Source organism: Syngnathus floridae, chromosome 9, assembly GCF_059516105.1.
Source record: "Syngnathus floridae isolate MCC-2025c chromosome 9, RoL_Sflo_1.0, whole genome shotgun sequence".
Classification (NCBI taxonomy): domain Eukaryota; kingdom Metazoa; phylum Chordata; class Actinopteri; order Syngnathiformes; family Syngnathidae; genus Syngnathus; species Syngnathus floridae.
The window spans coordinates 7,048,416-7,076,221 of record NC_142421.1 but is presented as its reverse complement, the minus strand read 5'-3'; the positions used below and the strand labels follow the sequence as shown (position 1 = coordinate 7,076,221).

The 27,806-nt window shown below is 37.9% G+C and overlaps 1 protein-coding gene across 2 annotated transcripts; it reads right to left on the bottom strand.

The window, feature by feature from the left end:
- Positions 1-725: 725 nt before the first annotated feature.
- On the bottom strand, positions 726-26,325 carry lmbrd1 (LMBR1 domain containing 1). Of its 2 annotated transcripts, XM_088385246.1 has the most exons (17): positions 26,205-26,325; positions 23,514-23,690; positions 22,616-22,679; positions 17,762-17,859; positions 17,255-17,322; positions 16,295-16,383; positions 14,214-14,287; positions 10,821-10,946; positions 9,696-9,848; positions 8,559-8,623; positions 8,340-8,442; positions 8,010-8,114; positions 7,778-7,927; positions 7,052-7,124; positions 2,156-2,247; positions 1,793-1,904; positions 726-1,679 (listed from the first exon to the last, which is right to left on the bottom strand). In XM_088385246.1, exons 1-16 carry the CDS (start codon positions 26,268-26,270, stop codon positions 1,794-1,796), a joined length of 1,614 nt encoding a protein of 537 aa, XP_088241372.1. In that variant the 5' UTR covers positions 26,271-26,325; the 3' UTR covers positions 726-1,679; position 1,793. The 2 variants fall into 2 exon arrangements, with proteins under 2 accessions (XP_088241372.1, XP_088241371.1); XM_088385245.1 differs by having other exon boundaries at positions 726-1,904.
- Positions 26,326-27,806: the final 1,481 nt, after the last annotated feature.

The following is a 27,806-nucleotide window of genomic DNA, read 5'->3' as shown; positions in this document are numbered from 1 at the left end:
TACAGAAAACCTGTGGATCATGAACCTGTTGCTATTCCTACAGAAAAATAAATCATGGCCAAATCCATTTGTGAGTAAATTAAATGATAATACATTATTTCAATTATCAGTAAATGTCATGTTCTTTGTTTGGTTTTGATTTGGACTTTGGTTTATTTTTCTCATCCTTTTTGTCAGTGTGGTTTTCCTAGTGTTTTTTTTTTTTGTATGTCTTGTGAGATCATTGTTTCCACCTGTTCTTGTTAGCCCGGCCCTTTGTGTCTTCCAATAGGCTCCCTCGGTCACTTGTGTCTTGTTCAGGTGTATCTTGTTGTCTCGTAACTTTGTCTGTATTTAGTTCCCTCCTTTCCACTCGGTCTGTTTGACCATTGTCTTTTGAGTTGTGTGCTATGCGTCATGCCTTGGTCTGTCGGTGTCAGGCTTTGTTAGTTTATGCTCACCAAGTCTGTTTTCCAAGTGTTTTTTTTTTTTATCCTTTGTTGCCTGCTTTTCTTTAGTTTCCCTGATCAGTAGTGCCTTGTTTGGGTCTTTTTCCCTTTAATTTAAATCCGTTTTTGTTTGACCACCATCTCTATTTCCTTGCTTCTCTGCACTTGGGTCCTCAATTCCCTGCTTCAAGACAGTAAACCATTTTTTGGGACATTGGTGGTGTTAAGTAAAGCTTTTTCCAGTACCTTGTTCAATGTTGGGAAATGTTTGCGTAACAAAGCAAAAACCGCAACAGATGTATTTGAAGTCATTTATTTTTTTTAAATACATGTGAACACATGATGTTACTTGGTATCACTCCTCACAGCAGTTGATTTCACCATCTCAGGAAAAAAAAAAATCTTAAATGATCTTAATTCAACTTCAGACCATTTTTGCACATCATTGTGATCCACATTATGCAAAACTATTATTTGAAAAAGTTCATAGTGTCTATTAGATCTAATTGTAAATCAGCCAGATGCATTTACTTTGAAATGAAAAACAATTCAATGATAATCAAAAAGAAACCCAAAAGACATGTGCGCTTAAAAAAAGAAAAGTGAATGGTTCTAATAAGACTATCTCCCACACGCCCCCACATCTTTATAATACAGGCAGGAAAAATAATTTGAACCGAGAACATTAAATGAAATGTGATGTGAAAACAAGACCGCTTGATGGGCAGCTTAACACGTTCAGTATCGTATGCATATTGAACAGTTTAAGTCAGAGTCTTAGTGAACAAAATAGGAAATTAAAGCATTATACAGCATTTCTTTCAAGAGACAGATACAAAATATGAGAAATTTGTTTCATATAGTAGTATTTAGCACAAAAGGAATTTTAGAGGTGATGGGCAGCCATTTTCAGGGTCTAGAGCAGGGATTTCCAAACAGTTGTAACTCAAATGGGTCAAAAATTAAGTAAGATACTATACAGACAAACAATTTCTGGGCAAATTTATTTTTTATTTTATATCAATACATTCTTGTCTTTATCACTCATCGTTATAGTTTAGATACTCAAAAAGAATGAAAATGTGGGTCTTGAGCTGAAGAGGTTTAAAAATCTCTGCTCTAGAAATAATTCAGTAAATGCACAATTTGCATACAAGCTTTGTCTTAATGTCTACGGTTCTCTATGCATTTCCTTGGAGGACGTCCTTTGAATTTCAACATCTTCAGTCACGTTGTCTGGGAGCAGACCTCCTTCAAAGCAGTAAAATAAAACGGAAGCAAATTAATGACTTGCCAAATTGTACTTTGTAGTCCCCTTAAGTTATGGCTGGATGTGCTGATCCGAGGGTGCGTGCGTATTGAACCTCAGTGCACATATTCATCATCGCTGACGTCTGAGTCATCGGCCTCCACCTCGCCTTCAATCACAGACTTCTTCCCCCGGCAGCATGACACCACCAGGCCGATGAGGAAAGCCTAAGGAAGAAAATGTAAAACACACATTAGAAAAATGCTGGCTGGGGAGTGTTCTGCAAAACAAACAAACACTTTTAAGGGTGTTTGGGGTGTGTCCTTTAAATTCAAATGAATTAAATAGTGCATCATCCGCACAAAGCGCCAAAGGGGTTGTGTATCATGGGTGTATTTTGGATGCAAATTAAAAAATATACGCACTGTGATGAAGAAAAGATCAATAACAACTGTTGTGTTAGATAAAAACAACTTACCCCAATAAAGGCCCAGTTCCCAAAGTAGTAGATGGTACTGAAGAACCAAAACTTGTGGAGGAAAAGATATGACCTGGTTACAATGCATTGGTCTGAAAAGCAAATAAAACACAAATTACTTATTTTGTCCACACAAATTGGTTTGAAGCCAAAACAATCATCTTGGAATGTTTGTATTCTTTCATACATATTCTATAATTCTTGAAATAAAGTTATTCTTTCATTGATGATATCTGTAAAACATCCACATGTATGCTTCCAAAACAATAACATTTTGATAACTTTTTTTTTTTTGAGACAGAGCTAATAACTGAATACAACTACGAGGTGGACTATTGAAAGGTCTGTCCACCAGTGTAAACAGTGACCTCACATAATGTTCTGCATTGTACAAGTGGCTTAACATGCTTACATAAAAAACCTAACACTGGCTATTACTCTAGTACTACATAACTACTCAGGAGGAGTTCTGTTCCGTTACTGTAAGTAAAAAGGACAAGCAAGTCTTGGAAAAGAGCAAAGTCGTGTCACTGTCAGTGTAAATGTGACTTTGGAATGCATGAATGTGCAGAGAAGTTATGCGCTGTTACTCACCAAAAAGGTAAAAGCACACTTTATCATTGAGTTTCATTCTCGGTACGATGGCTTTTCGGACAATCGCAACATTACAGGTTTTCTGCAAGTCCATTGAGATTGTTTAAAATTGGGGTTTATAAGGTTTGATTAGTAGATAAAGCAGAGAATATAATATATGTTGCTATAGAGACAATGACAGTTGCTTGGGTATTGACTGGGGTAGAGTATAATTATAATAAATGGGCTGCTCATTTCTATATTTGCAATTTCAACCTGAATTAGTATTGATCAAACTGTGTGGAAAATATTCTCAAGTGCCACTCTCGCTTTTTGGGAAAGTATGGTTCTTAGAATCCAGCTGCAAAAAACAAAGTACGTAGGTGCCGAGCAAAGCCTCTGTATCATAGAAGAGAAAGATGGTGTACCAAAAAGGATGGACTAATGGGGAGAGGGCGTTCTGGACCTCCAGTACATTTGAGTAGTATTTGCGGTAGAGAGATGAAACTATCTTCATTGTTCTTGATATCCATTTGGAGCTTTAGCACAAACTCTGCTTCTTCATGACGTTGGTACACAGCTCCTCAGGCGACTTGAACTCCATGAACAACACAATGAGACCCTGACTGAGCTATGAGACATCAGCAGCAGAACAGATCAGCTCATCATTTATTCATAAAAGTTGACTACAGTGCTAACTCGAAAGTTGAACGCTGTCCTATGATAATAGCATTACGAATTACACCAAAGTTTCTCAGAAAAATACACCTCTAAAGTCAGATAAAACTTCAATTTGAACATGACATGAGAGATAATATGGCACACAAAACTTCAGGTCAATCAAAAGCAAAGGAGGTTGTTTCCCTCCAAATGTAAGATGCCAGGACGGGCATAAACCGATTGTCCCTTGCATATAAAAATACAAGAAAGTGATATGTTCATCTTCATGCAGACATAAAACAGAGAGTGGAAGCTTTAGTCCTGAGAAGGAATGACAACAATCAGCTTTAACATCATCACACCTCGGGAGAAAGCTTGTCTATATTCATCTCCGTGACCTCACAATTTTCCAGCAGAACCCGGGCCATCTGCAGCTCTCCAGCTGCTCACCTGAACTCGCACTGCTCCGAATGAAACCTACAGATGGTTCACAACAGCGGCCTGACGAAATATATTATGATGTACACTGCTGACCCGCCTCACCTTGGAATCATTAGCACACTCTGAGATGAGCACGGGGCAGCTTGTGAAAGTACAGGTAATTTCACCTTGACTCACCACATCTTGGCGAGCGCTGCCCCGTGTAGCACTCATGCATTATGTACAACTTCCATCTCACCATTCAGACATGAGCACATAAAATTTGTGCAATCACTTAACTTACTTACTCCCCATGCCTGTACATATTTTTTTCTACGGTCTCTCTAGTATTGATGAAAGACCACCAAAATTCTCTATTCAATCAAAACATTGAATAAAGTAATCCAAAAATACTTTGAGGTAAAATACTCTGAGGTATTCGTTCATATTCAGGTACCCGTTTCATTTTAGTGACTGACTCGCAATTACCGCATAAAAAATTAAATAACATTTTTGAATCAAAATATACAGGCAATCTGAAGAGACCTGAAATTTGACTGTCCGCTTCATATAATTTGTTTGCATTAAGCTACAGAACTGACACTAAATGATTATGCTAATATATACATGGTCATCATTGGTTGATGAAAGTCATAAATCAATGTAAGTACCTAATTAAGAAAAAAAAAAGCCACATATACACACACACTGATTAAAATATATGTAGGACATTTCACAGAAAGCTATATGTCCAAAGAATAAATATTTTTTCTCTAACATAAAATAATGGTCTAAAATAATTTAAACAATCATTTTTACATTACTTACAAAACAGGCATCTGGATTATACATTTGGACTATCTAATTTTTGCAAAACAACTTGGAAGAAATGGAATATTCCGAACTAAGGGATGTCTGGAGATTTTAAAATGAACAGATGTGCCCAAGGAATTTGACTGACATCTTCCAGTCTGAGGCTGACACGAAAGAAAATGACTATTATTTTTTGATTGTGTTAAAAGAGCCTCTCCTTTGCCATTTTGAAAATCGGTTGACACGTTCAAGACGACATAAAAAGCATCTTTCACCCAAAGATCTTTCAACAAACCACAAGCAAGCTTCGAGTTGCTAGGAAACAGAAGCAACATGACTATGGATTACACAAATATACTTTCCGGGACAAAGCCAACAAGCCAGCTGACATAAAAAGAAAAATGTGGACCTTAAACAATTTTAACACTAGGCCTTTGGATAATATGACCAAATTGAGTCTGAAGTTCTAGAAAATGCTAAATGTCATTAGGATCATGGTTTAATTAGCCAAAAGGGACCCAATACGACCATTAAAGAGAGTCACTGATGTGATGATGAAGGCCTTGAATTGAGGACAACAAATAACACAAGGCAGATATACTGTCCAGAATCAAGCTGGGACAAGGAAAGCTTTACCAACACGCTACATCCCATTTCTACTACTTGTTTGTCGATATTCAGATTTAATTTTTTCCTTAAAAGCATTTGATGCCTTTGATGCATCGTGTCTGTAGAGGCAATAAAATGAAAGTTGGGTTGGCTATGTTTGATGCAAAATCAAAACAAGGGTACAGCTACAGTTGGCAATATACACTGCTGACTCTGGCATGGTTGTGTTTTTCCTACACTCCAAGCGTGAAGAATTCGAAGAAGTTTAAAAATTACAGTTCCCTTGGAAATAGAAGTTGAAAGTTAACAAAAAGGGGGTAATAAATGAGAAAAACACGAAAAAATGGAAATTACTTTGAATATTTTGCGCATTAAATTCTCAGTTTGCATGAAAAATATGAGTAGGAATCCGAACACTCAAGGTTGCACTCTGATTGTTGCCTTTCATTACATACTCTTCCTCTTTTAATTAAAGTCCAATCATTAAGAATAAAAAAGTTATGGCTGACCTATTGACTATTCAGCGAGCTAATGCAGCACAAAAAATCCTATTAGTTGCTGCAACATTCACAGTTTTTCGCATATGCTATGAAAATGAACGCCGGATGAGAATTTTCAGATTCAGATCATAATACATAATTAAATATTGTTGCACCAGCTCCATTTTAGAAAGTGGCCGTAATGCACCAAAAGTACTTTGTAAGAGGAAAAAAAAATCAAAGTAGTCATGACAACTAATGTATGATGTACTGCATAATTTGGAACAACTTAAATTTCTCTTCTGAATGAGTTATTTTTGGATTGGCGTAACAAACTCCTGAGCAAGTTTTAGTGTTGGAACAGAAAGCCTGTAACTCAGTCTCTGCTTCAATTTATCCAGGTGTTCTTTTGTCTTGAGGTCAGTGCAGGCCTGTTCAGTTCATCCACACAAAACTCTCTCATCCATGTCCTTTTTGGCTTCACTTTGTGCAATCGGGCAAAGTCATGTTGGAACACAAAGAGGCCATGCCAAACTTTTCTCACAAAGTTGGGAGCACAGACATGTCTAAAATCTCTGGGTATGATCAGAATTCCTTTCACTGGAGATAATGGACAAAAAATGAATGAATAACTACTGTTGAGAGGCTAACCTTAGAGGATATGAACAATTTTAAGTAAAAAAAAAACACTAAATGACAACTATTACAATAATTGATTCAATTGATCAAATCGATTAATCGATTAATTTCGACAGCTCTGACATTAGCAGCATTAGTGGCAACCATGAATGTCTGGACTCTGGAATCTCATACAAATACATGTTTAAGAATAAAACAAGAGTCTTTGGTGTAGATTTTAAACAGAAAAGACAAAAAATAACATCATTGAAGTTTATGTGAGTTAAGGCAGGTGAGTGAATATATTTGGCAATTATAGTGTATTCTGAAACCTGAAATAGAAAAACAATTGTATCACAACGGCTTTGTGTGACGGCAACATTAGCCGGATACATAATGGATAGTTATAGTTGCAAAGATGTACCATACATACAGTTTCATGTTTTTGTGACTGATTTGCTGTAATAAGTGTTGGCATAGTGACAGCAAAAGGTTACATACCACATTAGTAAATGGTTGTCCTTGTTATTATTCTCCTTAATAAATAATGGATGGCAATAAAGATTGCTGAAGAGTGTTCTACATGAAATGGCTCTGTTGTACACTGGCCTTGCTCTCCTTCACTCAACTTGTGGCAAATGAATCTTTGATAATGTACAGCGGGATCCGGGAGCATTTCGCTATTAGACGGCTGCTACCTTACGAGCAAAGATGACACACTCACCCTCAGGCGCATTGGCATCACAGACCCTGGTAGTGCTGAATGAAGTGTTCCCCAAAGTAAGGCCCGATGGACTCTTGAGATTAAAGAAACAAACATACATTTCACAAATGAGGTTGACTCATCAAAGTAGAATCATCCCAAAACAGGAAAATGCATATATTACTACATTTAAAAGACTAGAAAATAACCAAAAGCAAAACAAGTATGAAGCGAGATGATTCAATACATATTTTTTTCCAAGTAACATAAAGCTCTGTTTCTGAGATTATTTTTTGCGGGAAATATGTTTTATAAGACTAGAAATGAAACTAAGTTTTTTAGCTTAATTATTTTTTTTAATTGAGCAATATAATACCTTTATAGTTTATAGAAACATGAGTTCACCAGATCATTTTAGTTAAGCCAGCCATCAGCAATAATGAATGATATGAGTGGAAGAATCCATCTTCTATGTGACTCATATTTAAAAAAAAATATTTTGTCTTTGTGTTGAGGGGGAAGAAAAAATATTTTTTCAGTGAGATAGAAACACAGCGGTGCATCTAAAGCATATATACACACCCCACAGAGATCATTTGAAAGGAAGGCAGACCTTCCACATGGTGTGCAATCCAACAAGAACTACAAACGGTCTCTATGGATGTTGAAACCATCAACAGAGCCTTATTGGGGAGGGCGAACATGAAGAAATAAGTGGGATGAAGCTACACAAACAACTTTCCTCACCTCTATGAGATATTTCTGGCTGCCGTACATCACGTACTGAGGTGCAAGACTGTAGATCATGTAGCTGGTATGGAGAACAATCAAAAGCAAAATCATACAGAGGAAGAGAAGAGCCTGGGGACGTGTTCTTTTTGGTCGAATTTTGTACAGCTGCAGAGGGAAGAAAAGCGTTATTTGAAAATGCATGTGCGCCTCAATATAAAAAACATAGAGAGATGGTGTCTGCATTTACCCTTATCCAAAAGAACCAGATGCCCATGTTGCGAATACCCGCCATGGATGTGAGTACAAAATACACTGTGATGACTGTAATCAGGATATAATCCAATGGAAACACCTGCAAAACCATGATCAGAGAATATAAACCATATTTCACAAAGGACAACCGGGACAACCGTAATCACATCAAATGAGGTTTAGTTTATGAAAACACGGGTTCATGACAAAATTAAAATTTTGCTGGAATCCATAACCGAAGGCAACAGTAAACCATACAGTTAAGCATATCTTAACTGAAAATAATTATTTAAATATTTAACTAATGACATGAGAGTATACTTACAGGCTGTAAAGCTAATAGAAGTTCATTCAAAGGATTGGTGAGATTGGTGCCAAAGATTATAAATCCAGAGCTGATACCAGCAGAGTGAAGAGCTTTATCCAGACTAAAACACAGTCACAAAAAAAAAAAAAGAGACAATGTGAGCAAGTACTGTTTTGTTACACAATAGATGCAAAAACACAAAAAGTCATATTAACACAACCACATATTAAGACTTACTTTGAAATGAACAGCGCAACAGAAAACAGCAGAGCAACCAGGATAAAGAAAATGCCCAGTATAATCTGCACAAAAAAAAAATACATATATACAAACAATTTGTTAAAATACGAGAGAGTGATAACAACATAAATGTAACATACTTAGCCAATTTATTGGCCCATGGAAATAAATCTGTCATGTCTTCTGTGAAAGCAACACCATATGGCCTGGGCCTCCAGTTTGGCAGTAATGCCAAAGGTGACAAAAAGACGCAATGGTGCAGCCCAGACATGCTTCAAGCTTGGGAGGTTAGCGGAAGCCAAAAAAGCAATAAAGGTTATGAAATGCTTGAGGGACATTTCATACTGATAAAAAAATATTGTGCCTGACAGGAATATGAAATTATTGGGCAACTTGTTTGTCTAACATATCGTGTAATTTAAAATATTCTTAATTTAATGAGGTGTGGGTCCATTCTAATCAGAAAAAAATTGGCTTATTTTTTATTTCTGACTGCCAACTGGCCAACTGGTCATGGCTCAGTGGGAGAGTGCTTCAAAAATTGAAAGCGGGTGAAAAAACAAAGAAAAACAAAAACCTTGGGAAATTCACTGCAATGTTTTGAACGTATTTTTTAGAAGTTATACTTGGTAGATTAAAGTTTAAAAACCACTGTTCAGAAAACATTCCAAGTTTAGCTTAAACTGTAAGTTTTGACATCTTGGGTTGACTTCTGCTTGAAATACTTGCAGTTTGCAAGTGGCATAGTGGGATTTGAATACATCAGGGTCAGTTTGTTATCTTAGATTGGTCCTACGTTGTAGAGTATAGGATGTAGATAAATATGGATCAAATAAAAGCACTGAGGGGAAAGATAATATCTGAAAAATAGGAAATTTTCTTTAAGACAAGTACAGCGGTGCTAAAAGGGAATCTAGAGCAGTCCACTTTGTAGCATGAGAAAATGCTGACACTGGCAGATTTATAGTATATTGGCTATGCTGTAGAAAAACAAAAAATTACAAACCATCTGTTAAGGGAGGAAATTAGCGTTGATGTTGTGCATTCCAATCGATCATAAACATTTAACTACAAAATAGTTCGTATGGGGACACTGAATTTGATAGTGGTAATTCATCGGAAAATGAGCCTTACCTTAAAAGGTCTGAGAGCACTACCCATTTTGTTGCAGCAGTTCCTCTCAGCAATTTCCAGGTGTCTCCCTCTCCGCTGTAGGACCTGCAACTTTTCTTCGAGTTCCTGCAGATGGTTTCTGTCCCGTGATGACAAAGGGCGTCCATCTCGACACTGAGGAGAAAAAACAAAGAATGCAAAGTCAGTGTAAAAATATTAATTATTTATGATTTATTTTCTTTTTGGTAGGAAAAAAAATCATAAAAACACTGTTTGAATGAGAAAAAACAAATGAGAGGCAGGACAATGATAAAAAGGAGTTTTAAGTTTTGAATCAATTTTCAATATATCGATTTTCTTTCCAGTCATTCATTTGTTTAAACTCCTGGATATGTGACATTTGATATTGTAAAACTATTAATCGAGAATAAGAAATTTATTCATATTTTGTGTGACATAAAAATACAAAGTTAAGTCATTTTAAAACTTTTTTCAGCGTTATTGTAACCTTTAGAGTGTAGAACTCAGTCAGGAAAAAAACTACATCATTTTGAGGAAGAAAAAACTACAAAATTAGATAATATGGTTGGACAAGTTTGCACATGCTCATATGTGGCTGCAATACAGAATACACACCTGGCCTTTTAGGGGAACTCTGACTAACCCCAAATAAAGTTTGCAGTTCGAGTGCACTTTTTTCCTGACATTTTTTTTCCCTTCTGACAGAAACCTGATCGGTTTAGTTTCACAGTGACTGGTATTTGGAGGTACTCCTACCTCCCATCATTTTGACTAAAGCTTCAGTTAAGGCTAAAGGAAAAAAAAACTACAAAGCATGATGCTGCCACCATGCTTCCATGTAAGTATCTTGTTTTTTTTGTTGTGCCAAACTACCTTTTGTAATTATGGCCAAAACGTTCTACGTGGGGTACATCGGCAATGCATTATAGTAGTTAGCTACAGCAGGGCAAATACATATTTGTATGATGAGGTACAATTCAATCCGTTTAGTTCAGTTCTACACCAGTACAAACTACAATAATCAACATATTTTTTGAATCAACATATTTCTGATGGTCTAAATCATACTCCTTATAACGAACTAAACACATTGATCATGCTCAGTGATGCATGTTTGTGTCACACCTTGGATTTCAGCTTCTCGATCTGATGCTCGACATCATCAATGTCCTCTGTGTTCTCCAGGCGTTCATATGCCACACTCCGTGTGCCTTTTATCAGATTCAAAGGCAACACAGACATACCGTATGCCTGGAGAAAAAGAAAGAAAAAAAAAAAAGCAAAGCTTCCATCTTAATCACACATTATTGTCATGCTGGGTTGCTGCATATGGCGCATGAATCCACCTACACATGCCCATCCCCTGCTAAAAAAAACAACAGTGTGGTGCATTAGTTGAAAGTACGTAAACAAGAACTCAATGAGTATAATCATTTGGAGGCTTTGTCATTTTTGGTTGAAGGAAATTAAAATGGGAGAATGTATAGTTGTCAGAACTACTGGTACATTTGCTGCAACCATTTTGTGAGGCGAGCGCTGTTTAAAATCACTGTGCTGCAATGTACAGCTTAACAGTGCCCCCATGTGACAGCAATATAGCCTCCATCTGGAATGTGATGCATTTCTCAAGAGAGTTTTTTTTTTTTTTTTTAGGGAGGGTATTCGAGGTTACAGTAAGGGGTATCAAGATACCGTGACTGATGAACGACTTGATATATAATCTTATAAATATCTTTCATTTATATCATGCCGGATCCAACACAAATATTTGCAGACAGAAACAAACATGTAGGAAAACAAATTTCAACAGACAACTAAGAAAAATGCTCCTAAGGCTATGGAGACTATTTGCACAAAATTCAAAAGGTGCTTTTAAATCTTTGACATTTGGGCTTTAATCTCCTAGAGGGATGTTTGAACTTTAATTTAAAATGAGGGGCACCTCTAAAACCTGACAACATAGCGATCAATACAAATGAATATAACAGGGGCGAGTCAATGCGCTCTTACTCAGCCTGTCATGTCTCGCTTTTACAAACCGAGCAGAGAGAGTCATTTATGGGCTCATAATAAAACAAAAGGACATGGTCTGTGCAACGAATCTTTCAGCCCTGACAAACATGCTGCCCTCTTTCCTCTACTTTCCAAAAGTCAGGCTGTATTTTTAAAACAACTTTTAATAGTTTCTGCATGTTATGAAGCGTTGTAAGTGTCGCATGGGATACTAAGAAAGGCTAGCCTATTATTAGTCTCGACTGTGGATCTGCGCTACGGGCGAATGTCGCCTCCTGCAATGAATCATGGAGCTCTTAAGGCCGGAGCATGTCCAGAATATCAAATACGCTCATAAAAGGAAAACCTGTCCAAGATCCCCGGAGAAACATCTCCCTTCCCCTCGTGTGCAACAACATGAGAGAAATATAAAAGGGAAAAAAGTGGAGACTACATTTGTAGTTCACATTAAATTGTGCTTGCTCATTAGTTATTTTAAACCCAAAATAGCTCCGAGCATAGTGGGGAGTGTGTGTGTGAGGTTGGACTCGGGGTAAGTAACTGGCTGGAATCATTGAACGACTCTGTTGAGTTGGAAGAGGACGAACTAGGTAGTCACAGGCATCCTTCACAAGCCTTCCCTTTGTTTAGCTGCTTATAGTAGTATGGCCAAACAGAAGGAAGCTCCCATAGATTCTCAGTATCCTTTGATAAAGAGGCCAATCAAGTACAACCGCGCTAATTAAAATATGGAGTACACCACAGTGATTTGAGCTAACCACGTTAATGGCATTTCAATACAGAAGGCTCTGTGTAAAGACATTTACAAATCAACTACCGTTTCTGCAATCTACGAACAAATCTTTGAGAAACTTTTTGCTAATCTCCTATTGAGGACTACAAAGGAGAACAAATGAACAGACTTATTGCGCCTAAGTGTGGCAGTCGATCGACAGCAAAATAATTAAGCCTTTTCCCTGACACTTACATAATTAACTTTGGAGCGCCTTACCTGACACCTACTGAATAATGACGGGCAAAGTCTGTAAGCTTTTGACAAGGAGCTTGAAACTATTTCCCAAAATGTCATGTCATAGCAGTAAGCCCATTTTAAGAGGTGTATGTTAGTCTTACTAACCTTTGTTTATGAATCTCCATTTAACAGTCTACCTCCATGCTCGAGCATATTTACAAATTGCCACAACTGTCAATTGGGTTATAACGTTTTGCAAAGTATACAATATATATGTTTGGTTTGTTTTTTACTTTAAACTACCCATGAATGTGTTTAAAGATATACAGTACGGGACCAAGGGAAACTCTAATTCAACATTGGGGAATAAAATAAGGCAAAAAGAATTCCTATGTGAAGGGGGAAAAATATATGACATTGGTCATATTCATTATGTGACCTCACTTACTACATGCAGGTCAATGTCACAGTCTGTTATTAGATCAACAGGCCTTCATCTTCTCAATACGAGGTTACAATTTACATATGTAGGGCCAGAAATTACTCCGTAAGAGGAAGGTCAGCACCCAGGTGAGGCAGTTGACCCATACATTGTAATAAATATTTTTTTAATGAATTCATTGAGATATTTCACATGCTAGTATGGCTGGATGTGTAAAAAGAAAAATACAAGATACTGTGCATCTGCTACCTAACGATAAATCGAGAGGTACACGCTCCAAGGGCTTTGTTTGCAATAACCATCATATCAGAATTAATATTTGTTGTAATTATATTTAGCAAGAACAAGCTGACAAGCCAAAGACAGTGAAGGAGCATTACGATGTAATGATAAGAAAGTACATCGGATGTGACCGATATGAAGAATGTAGTTCTACTCCCGTTTGAGACTGCAGATACAAAAAAATCCTATTGGAAAAGTCAATTGCAATAGAGGAGTGGTGCAAATCGACGCAGCGCTCTCACCTGAAACTGTACTTGATCATTAGCCATTCTATTAAGAAGTGTGAGAACAGTAGGTAAAACCTCAGTTGAGATGGATTAGCAATGCTAAAGGGAGATTGGTTCTACAACTTACTAGGTTGTGTATTATTCAGTCAGAGCTCCACATTCAATTGTTGTGTAATTTGTCAAATGGGACTCTAGGCTCCACAGAAATTGGATAGATTGAGGTTGGCTGTCACTTTTAGTTTCACTGCTGGGGGTGATGCCCAAGTATTTTTTCCCGTATTTTGGTTTTCCCCCAGCATTACTGTGAGAGCTAGGCCACAACCTTCACAGAATATTTTGCATGATAACTGTAAGAAATGGCCAGGATTAAAAAACATGTGTGGCAAAGAAATGTGACCGTTGATTTAAAAAAAAAATCAATAACTTGGTGTGATTTCTCATATACAGCAAGATGAAAAGATACCAGTGTGACCTCAAAGATGTTCTCAACTGACTGAGACGATATCAGTGAGTAAAGATCAGCATATGCACGCATCTTATAAAGTATGTCCCAATGTAACGCCGATAAAGTGTCATGACCAAACATGGCACTCTCAACTCACTGTGTAAGTGATCACTGCCAGCATCCCGATCAGAGTCAGAGTGCTGATGGAGAAAGCAAGAGCATGTAGGCCATCTGCAAGAGGAAAGACAGGTTGACATTTTGAAAATTATTTGACGAAATCATTTCTGCATCAATTTCATGTTATAAGAACAACAATAAGGGATAAATAAATAAAAGCTGGGTGGGGATAAAAAGTAAACAGGATGACGTTTTGCTCAGTTGCACGCATCCAAAAGAAAAAAACAAAATGCCCGGGGACATGCACGCTTCAAGTGTCTGCACTTAGCAGTTGCACTACAGTGATAAGACTCGTCTTACGCGCATAGCATAAAGAGCACCGTATTGTTGAATCTGTCAAAAAATACTCCCACTATTATCAAAGACGCAAAGAAGAAAGTGGAGAACATAAAATTCATTTTAATGTATTATTCTGAAAGGAAACGATGAAAACAGGTGAGAGTCACAACAAATGTCAGTTATTCACTGTTCCTGTATTATCTTTTGAATAACGTGTTGCTGTGAAATCGTTTGTGAGTCTCAGCCTTTGATTTCAATATACGGCAGAATAAGAAGTGGTATAAAAAAAAAACAATCGGGATCTGGGGAGTATAAGTAAATTGAGCTGAGGAGTTTCGCGTTTGATTGAAGCATAAAGGCGACCACCCATCAGGCAAGGGCAACTATAGTTGTCACAGCAGCTGTCAAAGGTGGAGTTAGAAGAGGGGGATTGATGAACAGACTGATAGCCTCTCTCCCCTGTCAGGATCCCACCTGTCATAGACTTGTGTGTAAAATGCTACACAGTTGTCATTGTACATTACTCTCAGAAGCAACTTCACAGCGCAAAGACCGCCTGTCAGCACAGGTGCTTTTCTACTTCATTTTCTCCTTGACGGGGGCTATTCAATTAGGGGATATTGAGTCAATATTCAGGGTGTGGTCTGTTAATAGCAACTGTCATCGTGTATTGGAAGGAAGGTGAGCGAGCTTTTTACATGTGAAGTAAAACTTTGCACCTGCCATGTTGGTTATACTAGTTTTGATGCTTTAGTAAATGGCTGAGTGTTCAAGGGTAAAGTGGTCAACGTTCGGGTAGTTTGGAGTAGTTAAGTCTTGGTAGTTGAATCCATTTATTTTGAAATGATCAGATTTACAAATTGTGATTTTAGTCAGTTAAAAATAATGACTTTTTAAAACAAAATCACCCCAGCCCTCACTGCAACCATGGCAAAGTTGAGAAAGCAATTCAATTCACATTGTTCTCAATGCGCCAATCATAATAGATGGAACATTACTGTAATTGTCATGAATATAACGTTTAAATAATTTAGATCCATTGACCTTCGTGACCAGCCACGACAAAGCAGTCGGCTACATTATGTGCACAAGCATCGCTTTCCTTAACATAATTAACCTCACATCTGGAGAGAGTAGAAAGAGAAGGGAGGGGGTGGATTATAACAAGGATGATCCTCACATTTCCACGAAGGCAGGCTGAAAATGTCCCCCTGTGCCAAGGGAGGAAGGTTAGGAAGCACGCATTGGGGGTCCCCAATAGTATAACGTAGCAGATGGCTCAGCTTCCTTTTTGATCTGCATATGGCAGAGGTCCAGAGGACTCCTAGGAGTTCACATTTGAACCCTAGCATATAAAGCTATATTCATTTCAACAAGTTAAGACATCTAAGGACTGTGCCGTCACTGTTTTTGTATAAACTCTTAAGGCATTTTTTATTTGGGGGATTTGGGTCACTTCTTTCTTAAGTTATTTTTTAAACAAACAAGGTATCCTTGATGAGACAACCAGATGGCGATGCCGTTATACAGTCTACAAAGCATCGAGATTGCTTTACTGATGTTGTTTATACCATTACAAATTATCTATGTGCTTATTTTAAATCCCATTTTACCCTTTTATTTTTATTCTCAGACATTAACACAAGCATGCAAATGTGTGAAATAAAAAATGAACATGCGAGTGTTGTTAAACTGCACGGTAAAACATTTTGCTTACCTAACAGCCTTAAACCACAAAGTCTGTTAACTAAAACAGTCAGTCAATAAAACAACAGTACTTACGGCCGCTGCCAAGTTCCTCAAAAAGGTATTGAACTTTCTCCCACTGTGTGGCATTCTGTTGTGGTGGAGCCTCCAGGGGCACAAATGCTCTGAAAACACAACAAAGATTTGCAACGATTTTGGTTGCATACGTTAACAAAAGGGTATTTTAGAAACTGTTGACAATGCGACAATAATTCCTTTAAGATGTGTATATAAGAAGTACATACACTTCTTTTTTGTCTTTCAACTCCAAAAAGTACCTTGTCAGCCCGTGTATCCCGATCCCCCTAAAAATAACACTGCCCAGAGTTCCCACCTAATCTCGACAGGCAAAGACTGTCCCGATAGAGCTGAAAGGTTTTAATCACAATTGTATACATGCAGCACTAAAAGGTCAGAAACCATTTAAAGGTTAACAAAAGCTTTGTAACTCAAGCAAGATGCTGCGGAGTGGACTGTCTCCCAACAAAAGCTTGGTGTCTCCTGGTGGCAGTTCAGGGTGAAAGCTAACACGTTGTTCAAAATAGAGCGATTGAAACCATTGTTGGAATAAAACTCCAAGAGTTTTAATCCATGTAGTGAACATTTGGATGAATTGGATGTCTCGGGCAGATCGTTTTAGCTGAATTCAAGACATCAGGAAATCGATTGTGTTTTGTAGCTGTTGCCTATAAAATAAGCACACTTGACACTGTATATTATGGATTGAATTAAAAAACTTTTAGTTTCACATATTTGCTGACATGTAAATGTAGCCAAGCCATCTGTTTCATACAGATTGGTAACAGGCAGCTTGTGAACTAGACACATTATGACTCAGTACAAATACTTAACATCTATTTTGACAATATGGAGAGATTCAAGTAATGCACTTGATTAAAACATTGTTAAATCGAAAATCTGCCTCATTTAAAACTCAAGACTTTGTCTTTCCGTTTCCAATTGTCAAGCAGCAAAATAAATTACCATAAAACTTACCCAACTAATAGCAACACCACGCAGACAAGTACAAATCCAATCGTGTACTTCAGAGCGTTTTTGACTTGCTACAATGAAAAAAAAAGAATGAACCGGTCAATCATGTCCATCAACACAAAAATAATTTATTGCGCATATGGGAAATACGGGGAAGGGGTTCACACTCCATTAAGCAAATGAAAATTCCTATATTACTTTCTGCCATTTGGGCATAAATCATTCTTTCAGTGCTCGTTCCATACATAGGTGAATTCTACCGTCCAGATTTATGATGCACTGCCCGTGTGCATGATGTAAGCAAACGCGGACACACCACAGATGCAAAAATTATAGTAAAACTAGCCCACAGAAAATTAAAATAGCCTATAATGTTGGCCTGATTCATGTTAGGATAATACCTTCCCATAAAAGCAGGCATGCTGTAAGGAATGCTACTTAACAATATGGTCATTCACAACTGCAAAGAGAAATCCTAAGAAGACATAAGAAAAGTCAACCGTTACCTACCGAGCATCTGTTGACATTGTCATCGTCTCTTTCTTCATAGTAGAAATAAACAAAAGGGATCCATAGAAACACACAGAAGAGGATGATGGAGTAAAGTGCTGTGGAGAAACATCTGTAGTTAGTGTCATTCTTCCATTTGACTTTTGATTTCTTCATGAGAAAAAAAAAACAGCGAAGAATGCTCAAAACAAATCTGCATTTTTTGATAGGGATAAAATACAATAAAACTTGCTCATGGCACAGACACTTGCATTTTAATACATTCTCACAGGTGATAATTCAGCATCAATAAATATTACTTTTCTCATGGAAGCTTGAAATTGTCATAAAATGTAATCTAATTGCAAGGATGTGAAATTTCCCTTGACAAATTAAGGCACCAGTGAATATGCGTCAATTAATTTTTGCGAATATATTTCACCTTTTTCATCCTTCCACAGTCATAACCTAATACAAATTTCCATCTCCGTCAGATCATTAAGAATATAAATGTAAAAAAAAAAAAGGGAAGTGGTTTTAACATGACTTTTTGCACAAACATTTTAGTGATGGCTTTAAATAATGCTTAGCATTAAAAAATAAAGAATCTTCAAATGTTGTACATGTACAGCACACACCAAGGCAAGAGTGTTTATTTCTTGTTTTAACCCTTAAGGAAAGGGTGTTGTGGTCATTTATGTGTTCATGGCTATGAAAGAGGAACCAATTCTACAACTTTATAACTGAAAATTCCCAAGGAAGAATGTTCATACGTAAATTACGCAGAAAAGCCCAAAGCCCAGCTGGCACTCACACTTGAAACGTTCAGAACAATGTTTACTGACAATCCCGAATCACTTTGCAGCATTTTTTATGTATCAAAACTGTTAGCTGTTGAAGAGAGAAGGAACTAACAATTTCATCATGAGAATGGCTTTCAAAACAACAAAGGAAAATTAGGTTTTGAATTGTTGGTCAAACAAAAGAAGGGATTTTAAAACGTTCGTCTGAGCTGCAAAACACTACTGGGTGCTTGTTCAAAATTGACTATATTTGACAAAATGTTCTTTCTCCGACAAATATGTGTCATCTGTTATATTTTCTCGTTGTTTTTCTTCCCTGGATATAAATTTGACAGAGTGTTATTTTCAATAAATATGTGTTTATTTCGCCACTAAGGTATCCATTTACGCTCATTCACAAGTAGATAAACTGACTTTAGGATGATGTTGAGAGGTGATAAATGCAAGCTATACTCGATATGCAGTCACTGGCATATGCTTTTGGGTTACGGCAATGGGTCAAATTAATCATAACACCATGAATATTAACACACTGAGAGAACGGGTCATACTGCATTACCATACATCATCTGTTAGTCTCTAAGCAGATCTTCCACAGGGTCGGAACAAATGGCTGGGGATAAAAGTTTAGCACATTTATCCCCTCTGACAGAGCAGAGGACAATATAATTAAATGTGCTCGTTTACAAGTTCCCTATGTTTTGGATGGTGTGTTGTATTGTACTCACGGGGAATGAAAAGAAAAAGACACATTCAAGCAGATTTTGCATATAATGATCCAGACACAAAAGCCTGTGTGTAATGAGGATGCTGTGTGGAAACAATATCGAATGTAAGGTAAGCACCATCGACTATATCATTGCAAGCAACAGAATCCCTTGAAGAGCCGCGTAAGGCTTAATGAGAAACATTAGACCCTCGTCCTTTCCTTACCATGGCTGTCCACAAAGGTATTAGAACCTAGACTCTTGTCCCATGCTGACAGGTGAAATATATTACATTTTATGCTAAAATTCAATGCCGGGGGACATTTCTCTCTGAGACGCTCCTTGACAAAGGACTCCAGAGACGGATGAAAATATCTGTCTATGCAGGCACTTGCTGAGAGGTATGGCACTATGACAAGAACGAGCATCTCTGCATTAGGGAGATACCTTGTGGATAAAACTATGAGTGAGGGTTGGAGGGGTTTAAAAAGCCCATCAGTACCTATCTCAGGAGCTTCTATCAACTGAGGATATATAGTAGTTAGAATTGCTCATACGGCATGACATTTCCAACAGAAGGATTCCTTGTTTGCATTAGTCTGGTTGATAGGACTATCGACCTTATTCTATGAGTTTTTCTAAACAAAAGGCTTTATATTTTATCAACTGTGGCTAGTGACTAGTGATATCCCTTAGGTGTCGTTTGACGCCAACCGGATAGCTCGGGGCTAGATAGATACCTTAGCTATGTATACATAGCTAACTGGATGGATGGAAGGATGGATGGATTGATGGACTGACAAGTGGATGGATGGATGGATGGATGGATGGATAGATGGATGGATGGATGGACGGACGGACGGACGGACGGACGGACGGATGGGTAGAGTGCAAGATAGGTCGTGAGTGGAGAGGAAAAAAAACTGTTGTAGTTCATTTACAAGAGGACGGCATCCTTTTGACCTCCTCTCTGCAAATGGCAAGAATGAGAAGAGGAAGCCAATGATTTATTTAGAAGGGCCCAGGGGTATTTTGCCCGGCTGCTTAAGGGTCTTCTACACTACTGCTTTGAAGCAGTAAGCAGTCAAAGGACATTTATAAATGGACAGAGTTGCAAGATTGAATGACTCGGCTTGCTTTCAAAGTCATGGATTCATCAAAGATCACAAAATGCTATTTGAGCTCGAAAATTTAGAGGATGTTTGTATAAGTCATTCATTCAACGTACACATTATATACCATGTATCATGAATATTATTTATTGAAATATGGTAGACGCATCAGCAAAAATATTGTTAACCCTGTGTTAATGAAAAAAAGAAAAAAGAAATCAAAATAAAAAAGAATTGAGCACTGCTAAGGTCGTCAATGAAGAAATGTGCTGCCAAGTGTCTGAAAGCTTGGTCCCAGGTCATGGGGTCTTGCGACAGAATAATGACTCAAAACACAAAGCTAAATGCACCAAAGAATGACTAAAAGCTGAACATTGGACTTTTCTGAAGTGGCCTTCTGTGAGCGCTGATCTAAATTCTATTAAGCATCTGTGGCAGGAGCTGAAATATGTCTAGAGAAAAAAAAAAACCTTTCAAACTTGAGAAAGCTGGAGCGGTTCATTCATGAAGAAAGGGCCCAAATACCTGCCATGTGCAACAAAACATTAAGTTGTGAAATTATTTTGATCTTTTAATGCAATACAGTGTGTTGTATTCATAAACTTTAAAGGTTTGTGAGGGACCCGTGTATCCAACACACATGGAGCTTGGTCTCCACCTACTGGTAAATAGAAATGTCCAGTGTCCCTTCCTCAATATCTTTACACAGTCTTGAAATGGGCATCATAAAAGGTCACATTTAGGTTTTGATAGGCAGAAAGATGTCAGCTAACAAGTCCTCTTATTGTACACGGCTCCCCTTGGGCAGGGGAGATGAATGTAGGTCACCCCTATATGACGGTGGAGTGACAGAAGAATCAAATGTAAATCTAAATAGGCCACAAAATGGGCTGATCAGTTCATCACATTTTCTTTTTCTGCCACCATATCCAGAAGAACATAATCTGAAATGAACAATGCAGTCTGAATCCAGTTTAAGATAGCATGAACAGTGAGACACGGCAGGGCAAATAGCATCATAAGCGGTTGTGAGATGCTCATAAGAGGTCATTTCTTATCACACTGAGATTCAGGATCAAATACTTTAAATTTTTAAAACCAAAACATTGCCTCCCTTGATGCACAACAAATTTAACAGCTACTCCATAAACACACTCTCCAGACCATTTGGCCAATAATGGAATTAAAAAACACTGAAGGGATACATCCTTTAAGACTGAACCTACTTAATTATTCATGTCTTGATTCTAACCTAAGGAAGGTTTAGATTTGAGGATATGTTTAATCTAAACAAATCTAATTTGTATGTCCAGGAGACAACTGGCTACAGTCCGTAAAATGTTACATTACCACGCGCTGAAAACAGTCTTTGAAATCTGCTTTGAAAGTTTATTGTCGTATAACCGGTGGAAGTAGTTCATTGGATTGAGCTGTCGTAGCAAGGAGACAGCTTGTCATTTCTTAACAGACGGTGCATAACAGTGTTGCTTGGAGGCACTTTAGGCTAGCAGCTGTTGGAAAATGTGTGATCGTGTCTCTGGGACGGCTGAATTTGCTGTCATCAGAGACAGCAGACTCAAAGCCAAACACGCAGGCCAATCACAGAGACATTTCAGTGCGACATCGTTTGATTTGTTTTATGTTAGAGAGTGATAAGCAAAACAGTCTGGATTCAGGCCCTCTTATTGTAATCATGGACAAATACTCTTATAAACATCATGTGCTATCTTGGGGGCTGTGTTCTTTCACTTTTTTTTTTAAGCCTTGTGCTAGATTGGGTTTGTACAGTGCAATGGAAGCAACAAATAGTAAATCATTTATTCCTGGTTAAAACTTTGTCCAATAATATGTGGATAGAATATATTATCGTTTGCTGGCGTTGCCGCTCATTGATGACATAAATGTTAATGCTTTTCTGTCTCTATGTAATTAAATCCTTTAGTCATTGGTAAATTGGTCATTTCCATTGCTTTATTGCCAAAAACCATGTCCTTGGCTTGGAAATTGTGCTTGATGAGGTGATGAGGTGACAATGCAAACAACTGGAGGGGTATAAAGAGGTCCCCAGTGCGAGAACAATGTGAAACTTGTGAGGTCCCAGAGTCAGACTAAATAAGACCTATGTGGAAGTGAATGACGGTCCGCAGCTGTTATGATCAACATAAAGGACATTTAAGTCACACAATATGGGATTCGTGAAATACAGCTCTGTGTATAATCTTCTAAAGTGGAAGGCTAAGGGAAAGTACTCACCGTAATATCCATACAGAACAGTATCTTCAATTTGGGCTCTTGTCTCATTGTTTATAGCCCATTCCTAGACGAAGAGGCAAAAAAAAAAAACACTATGAAACTCAAAAGTATTAGGACCCACTTTTTTTTTTCTTCTACTAAAGCTGTGTGAAAACATTTTTAGATATCTGCCATGCATCTCTCTCCTGTTATTCTTTTTTTTTTTTTTGCTGTTCTGCTGACACAAGCTCAAAATCTCGGTTGCTAATCGGCCAGGGGGTAGTGATGCCGTAAGTTGCCGTGGTCCCCCACGATGCATCTTGGTTGGCTACGTATGCTTGATAGGATGCTGAATTGAGTGGAGGTGGGTGGTGAGGAAATGAGCTCCAAAGTTCCCCGCTGCGGCAGCCGCCCACTGAACTCTGAACTAGGGCGAGATGGCTGCCTGGCCACCATGGACTTTGTCAGCAGCCGTGAAAGTGTGAATATCATTTGGTAGGAACTAGAGAGCTCACACTTAAGAGGTACATGTGTACCCACCACTGAATGGTCAATCAACAAGCACTTTTAATGGTGGTGGATCCAAATCCCTTTTGTTATTTATTAACTGTTTTGATTTAATCACAAAACAAAGCTTAGTGTTTGATGTGCAGTCAACACAAAAGCAAACAATGGGTTTTTCCCAGCCTGCAACAAAACAACAATGACATGCTGTTAAAAAGTTGTCCATACACACACAGTCTTCAAACACATACAAATGTAACAGAATTGATGAGCCAAGAAATGCATTAAGCTTTAAGACTAGACAATCTATATTGCTTAGTTCTGAAAGAAAATTACAACCTATTTAAAAGGTGCCTAAGGAAACCCAATTTCTTTGATCGAATTTAGCGAGGCTATTAGATGAGCAGATACAAACCTTGTAGGTGCCATTTGGGTACTTCATGAAGGAGACGAGGAAGATATCCACGGGAAGAAGTGCAGATGTTATTAACGCTATAGCCAGTGCACATATTGCCGTAATGGTTGAAACAACTTCACTCTCCTGGCGACTTTGAAATTTGCGGATGTAGACCCAACAGAAAGCAAGGATGACCTGAACAGTAACATCAGATAAACGTTAGTAAATATAGCATTCAACATACTGAGAGGTGAAACTGACAGATTGCAGAGTTCAAAAAGCATCATGTTCTTTCTGTAGGTTTGCTGGCTAGCTTTTAACAACACATAGCAGAGACTGGCTAAAGCCTCTATCACCTTATCCGATTACAAAACACAAGTTAACGCAGGATATTCAGTTGAGGGCTGTGGAAAAGGTTAAAGCCACGAGTTGTGAGACACACAGCATAGAAGCAAAACTCCAGTTGCAACGGTGACATTAGGGTTAAGATTAAAAAGAGGCAAAAATGGTCCCAAACTAAAGACCAGTAAAAGCTGTTGCTTCCACAAAAGCTAGTGGTGAATACATGTCTGTCTGTATATGTTCTTTCTGTATGTGTGGCTGCTCCATATGTTGCATCAGCAGTTATTTGCTAGTTTATAATTAATTTCTGTTGGTCCAGTTATGGCTTTTTGTACCCACAGTACATTAGAATTTGTTCCATAGTAGTCAAAATAGAAGACTTTGATTAGATATGCACTGTGACAGGAAGAAGCAGCACCAATCTTGTTTGGTTGTATTTGCTGTCACCGTTTTGTTGTTGAATTTGAAAACACTATCCCTACAAAAGAGATGGCCAAATAGGATACTTTCCAAATGACAAGGTCAAATTCAAGGCACATAAGCGGGAGGAAGCGAGGACACTGTTAACGCTAGTCCCTTCAGATAAAGGGTTGCCACTCTTAGGCAGGATCAATTAAAAGACAAGCAGCCTTATGCCCTTCTGCTTGTTTTTTGTTTCCTCAGTGATGATGCAAGCTTTGAATCTAAATCAGAGCAATGTTTGGTGGTGTTGAGGCAGAGGGCAGTCAATAGTAAGGAAATGTAGCAAACTTTAATGGCAGCCAGACCGTTTCTGGCTAAGCCAATAGTCACAGCTAATTATGCACTAAGCCTGCTGAGCTACTTTAAAGGCATTCATTTCAGCACTACTGTACTCACTCTGGGACAGTCTAACATGCTTAACGCAAGCATAAAAAGAAGCTTGACGTCATGTAATGCCGTAAAACTGTGATTGATTGTGAACAAAGTTTATTTGGACGTAGGTCCAAAACAACCACAGAAAATCGAACAATCCATCCAATACTTTGGTAGCTCTGAACAACAACAAAATAATACAATTAACCATAAAATCAGAATACATAGTTAGCACACACTGAAAAAAGGAGAACTGAATGCACTATTTTGCACCACAAAGTACGGAGCTCTATAATAGCTTTTTCTTTTTTTTATGTTAAATACTTTTCATTACAGAAAAAAAGTCTGACTTGTTTACATAAAAATGCAAAATTTGAATGGAAAGAAGCAGAGAAATATGATACTTAATGACCCATTTTACTGGAAAAAAATTACTGCACATTTTTAAAACCCATTCAGAAACACCACCACCACCACTTTCTGAACCGCTTAGTCCCCACGGGGGTCGCGGGCGTGCTGGAGCCTATCCCAGCCGTCAAAGGGCAGTAGGCGGGGGACACCCTGAACCTGTTGCTAGCCAATCGCAGGGCACACAGAGACAAACAACCATTCGCACTCGCACCTATTGACAATTTGGAGTGCTCAATTGGCCTACCAAGCATGTTTTTGGGATGTGGGAGGAAACCGGAGTGCCCGGAGAAAACCCATGCGGGCATGGGGAGAACATGCAAACTCCACACAGGGAGGGCCGGAGGTGGAATCAAACCCGCACCCTCCTAATTGTGAGGCGGACATGCTACCCAGTGCGGCACCGAGCCGCCGATTCAGAAACACTTCCATTACAATTCAGACTTTCACAGTCAACATTACTGTGAAGTGATTGAATTAATACTCTATAAGTCTCTAACAAAATACGAAAGCAAAAATGTGAACTAACACATATGCATCTGTGCAAATAACATGAAGATTAGTAAGAAGTAATAAAAAAAGTTCCCGTTTTTGTATACACTATTGCACACGCTATTTACATACACATTACATACATGACGGGAAGCAGTGTGACTAGCTTTAAACATGATGGTATGATGTAATGATGTGATCTTGGGGTGATCGTTATTTTAAGAGGTTGAAGGGAGCATAAGTACAGAAGAGCATAATATTGATTTACGTAATATACATAAAAACTATGATCAAAACACAAATCTGTCATATCCGACACAATAACGTAGATGTGCAATATGGCAAACCCTAGTTATAAGGTATAGTGTATGGCCACCTGTCCACACTTGAATATGAACGCACAATTAGTAGATTCAGATTGTGCAAAAATAATAAACATCACGTGGGTAAAGAAAATGACAAACGATCACAATCAAATCCAAGCGACTGTCGATCAGTTGTAACACGGTAGCTAGCGATGTTGACCCGACACACATTAATCAAGCAAGTTAAGAGACACAAAAGTATCTCGGGCAATGATTTTTCCATTCTAAGAATGGTGGTGTAATGAGACAAATGCACAAAAGTACTTACCAATAGTATAAAGGTGAAAATAGACCAACCAAGAGCCGACTCGGAGAGAAACGACGAAGCAGCCATCTTCACTTCCTACAATAACAAAACCACGTGACTGTGGTGACGTCATTACGCAGACGACCACGTCGCAGCAGTACACATCAGTAAGTAGCCTCATTATTTGATATTGTGACAATAATTTGATAACAACCGTCATACTTTGACGAAAGTAATTAAAAAGTGGCTGGGATTTACATCTCTTAACCACAATTATTTAGTAATTATGGAATCCATCAGTACAATACAAATACGCAATATAACAGTTTGCAACTGTCTGGAATGGTTCAGAATCAATATTTCTCTAATAACATTACAAAGACTTAAAAAAAAAAAAATTAATGAATTAAATACAAATTGAGCACAGATGGTGATTGCAAAATGTAGCAATATTTGAAGATTGCTTTTCAGAAGTTTTCCTCATCAAACCTGGCTTGCTCTGAAAAACTAACCATCAGAGGAAAGAAACAATGAGCCTGCTAGAAGATGTTAATTTTCTCGTGCAATAGTGGAAGCAATGCAGCTAAGAAATACTATGAAATGAAGAGAATATTATCGTCGTTGAGCAATACATTTGCAAATGTAGTTCAGTTCTGTTAGTGTTGGGGCCAGCAGAGAAAGGCTTGCAGCCATTCTCACCACTGATTAAATAATATTTATTTATGTGGATGTTTACAGTGGCGAAATACAGTAGAAATAGTCGTCAGAATGTGTAATAGTTTCATTCCCAAATTAGTTTGTTACAAAACCCAAGTTAAATGCGAGTCTTAATTATGCTGAACCGAGGATTGGGGTAATTTTTAGTATTTCAACAACAATTAAAAACCTGTATTCATTATTTTTTTCTCTTTAAAGTCTTCCCATCCTTTATGCTGGCTGTTTTATCTCTTGTTTTTTCCTGTAGATGTATTCAGAATAAATCCCCAAAGTTATGCTATTTATCACAAGCAGTACATTAATACTTTGATAGTATTTGGCTTTTTTGATATGGATCTTTATGTTTTGCTCATTTTAAATAAAGTCCCCTGATGCATCACCCTAAAGCTAAACAAATTGTATGTGTCCATTATCAGTGACCAGAAAGCACATTTGCATATTTAGCCTTGAGACAGGATGTTGACTGTAATCTGAACGTACATGTCAGTTTTATGTTTCACACGCAAGCGTCCGAGCCTGAGGAAATATTATACACCAAGAACAATGCTTTGTCATTGCACTGTTATTCTTTGCAGGTTGTGCAACACATTAAGATGAAAATAAATAATTACGGGATGTGTATTCTCAGTGGGGCGTCAACTTTGGCCCAGCTGGAAACAAGGCCTACATTATACTTGCAGAAACACTACCATATCAGTTAATACGGATGGCACATTATTAACTTGTTTATGTTGCACCACCTACTTTGTCTCACAGGGGAATTATAATTTCCTCTGCATGTTTTTTTGCCTCATTCAGTCTCACTTGATGAATTGTGTTTAATGCGTGTCTATTTAGACACCCTATTTGTGCAATGCCTACAAAAGATGATGTGTGCCCAATCTAATAAAGGACACAAAGACATCT

What these genes read in the sequence shown, in the direction of transcription:
- lmbrd1 (XM_088385245.1), bottom strand. Translation starts at nt 26,270, where the DNA reads ATGGCTGCTTCGTCGTTTCTCTCCGAGTCGGCTCTTGGTTGGTCTATT. An exon ending in ACAATGTCAACAGATGCTCG is followed by an intron (nt 17,323 to 17,761) that starts GTAGGTAACGGT and finishes TTTTCATTGTAG; the next exon opens with CAAGTCAAAAACGCTCTGAA. An exon ending in GGAACTGGGCCTTTATTGGG is followed by an intron (nt 1,905 to 2,155) that starts GTAAGTTGTTTT and finishes TTTCTTCCTTAG; the next exon opens with GCTTTCCTCATCGGCCTGGT.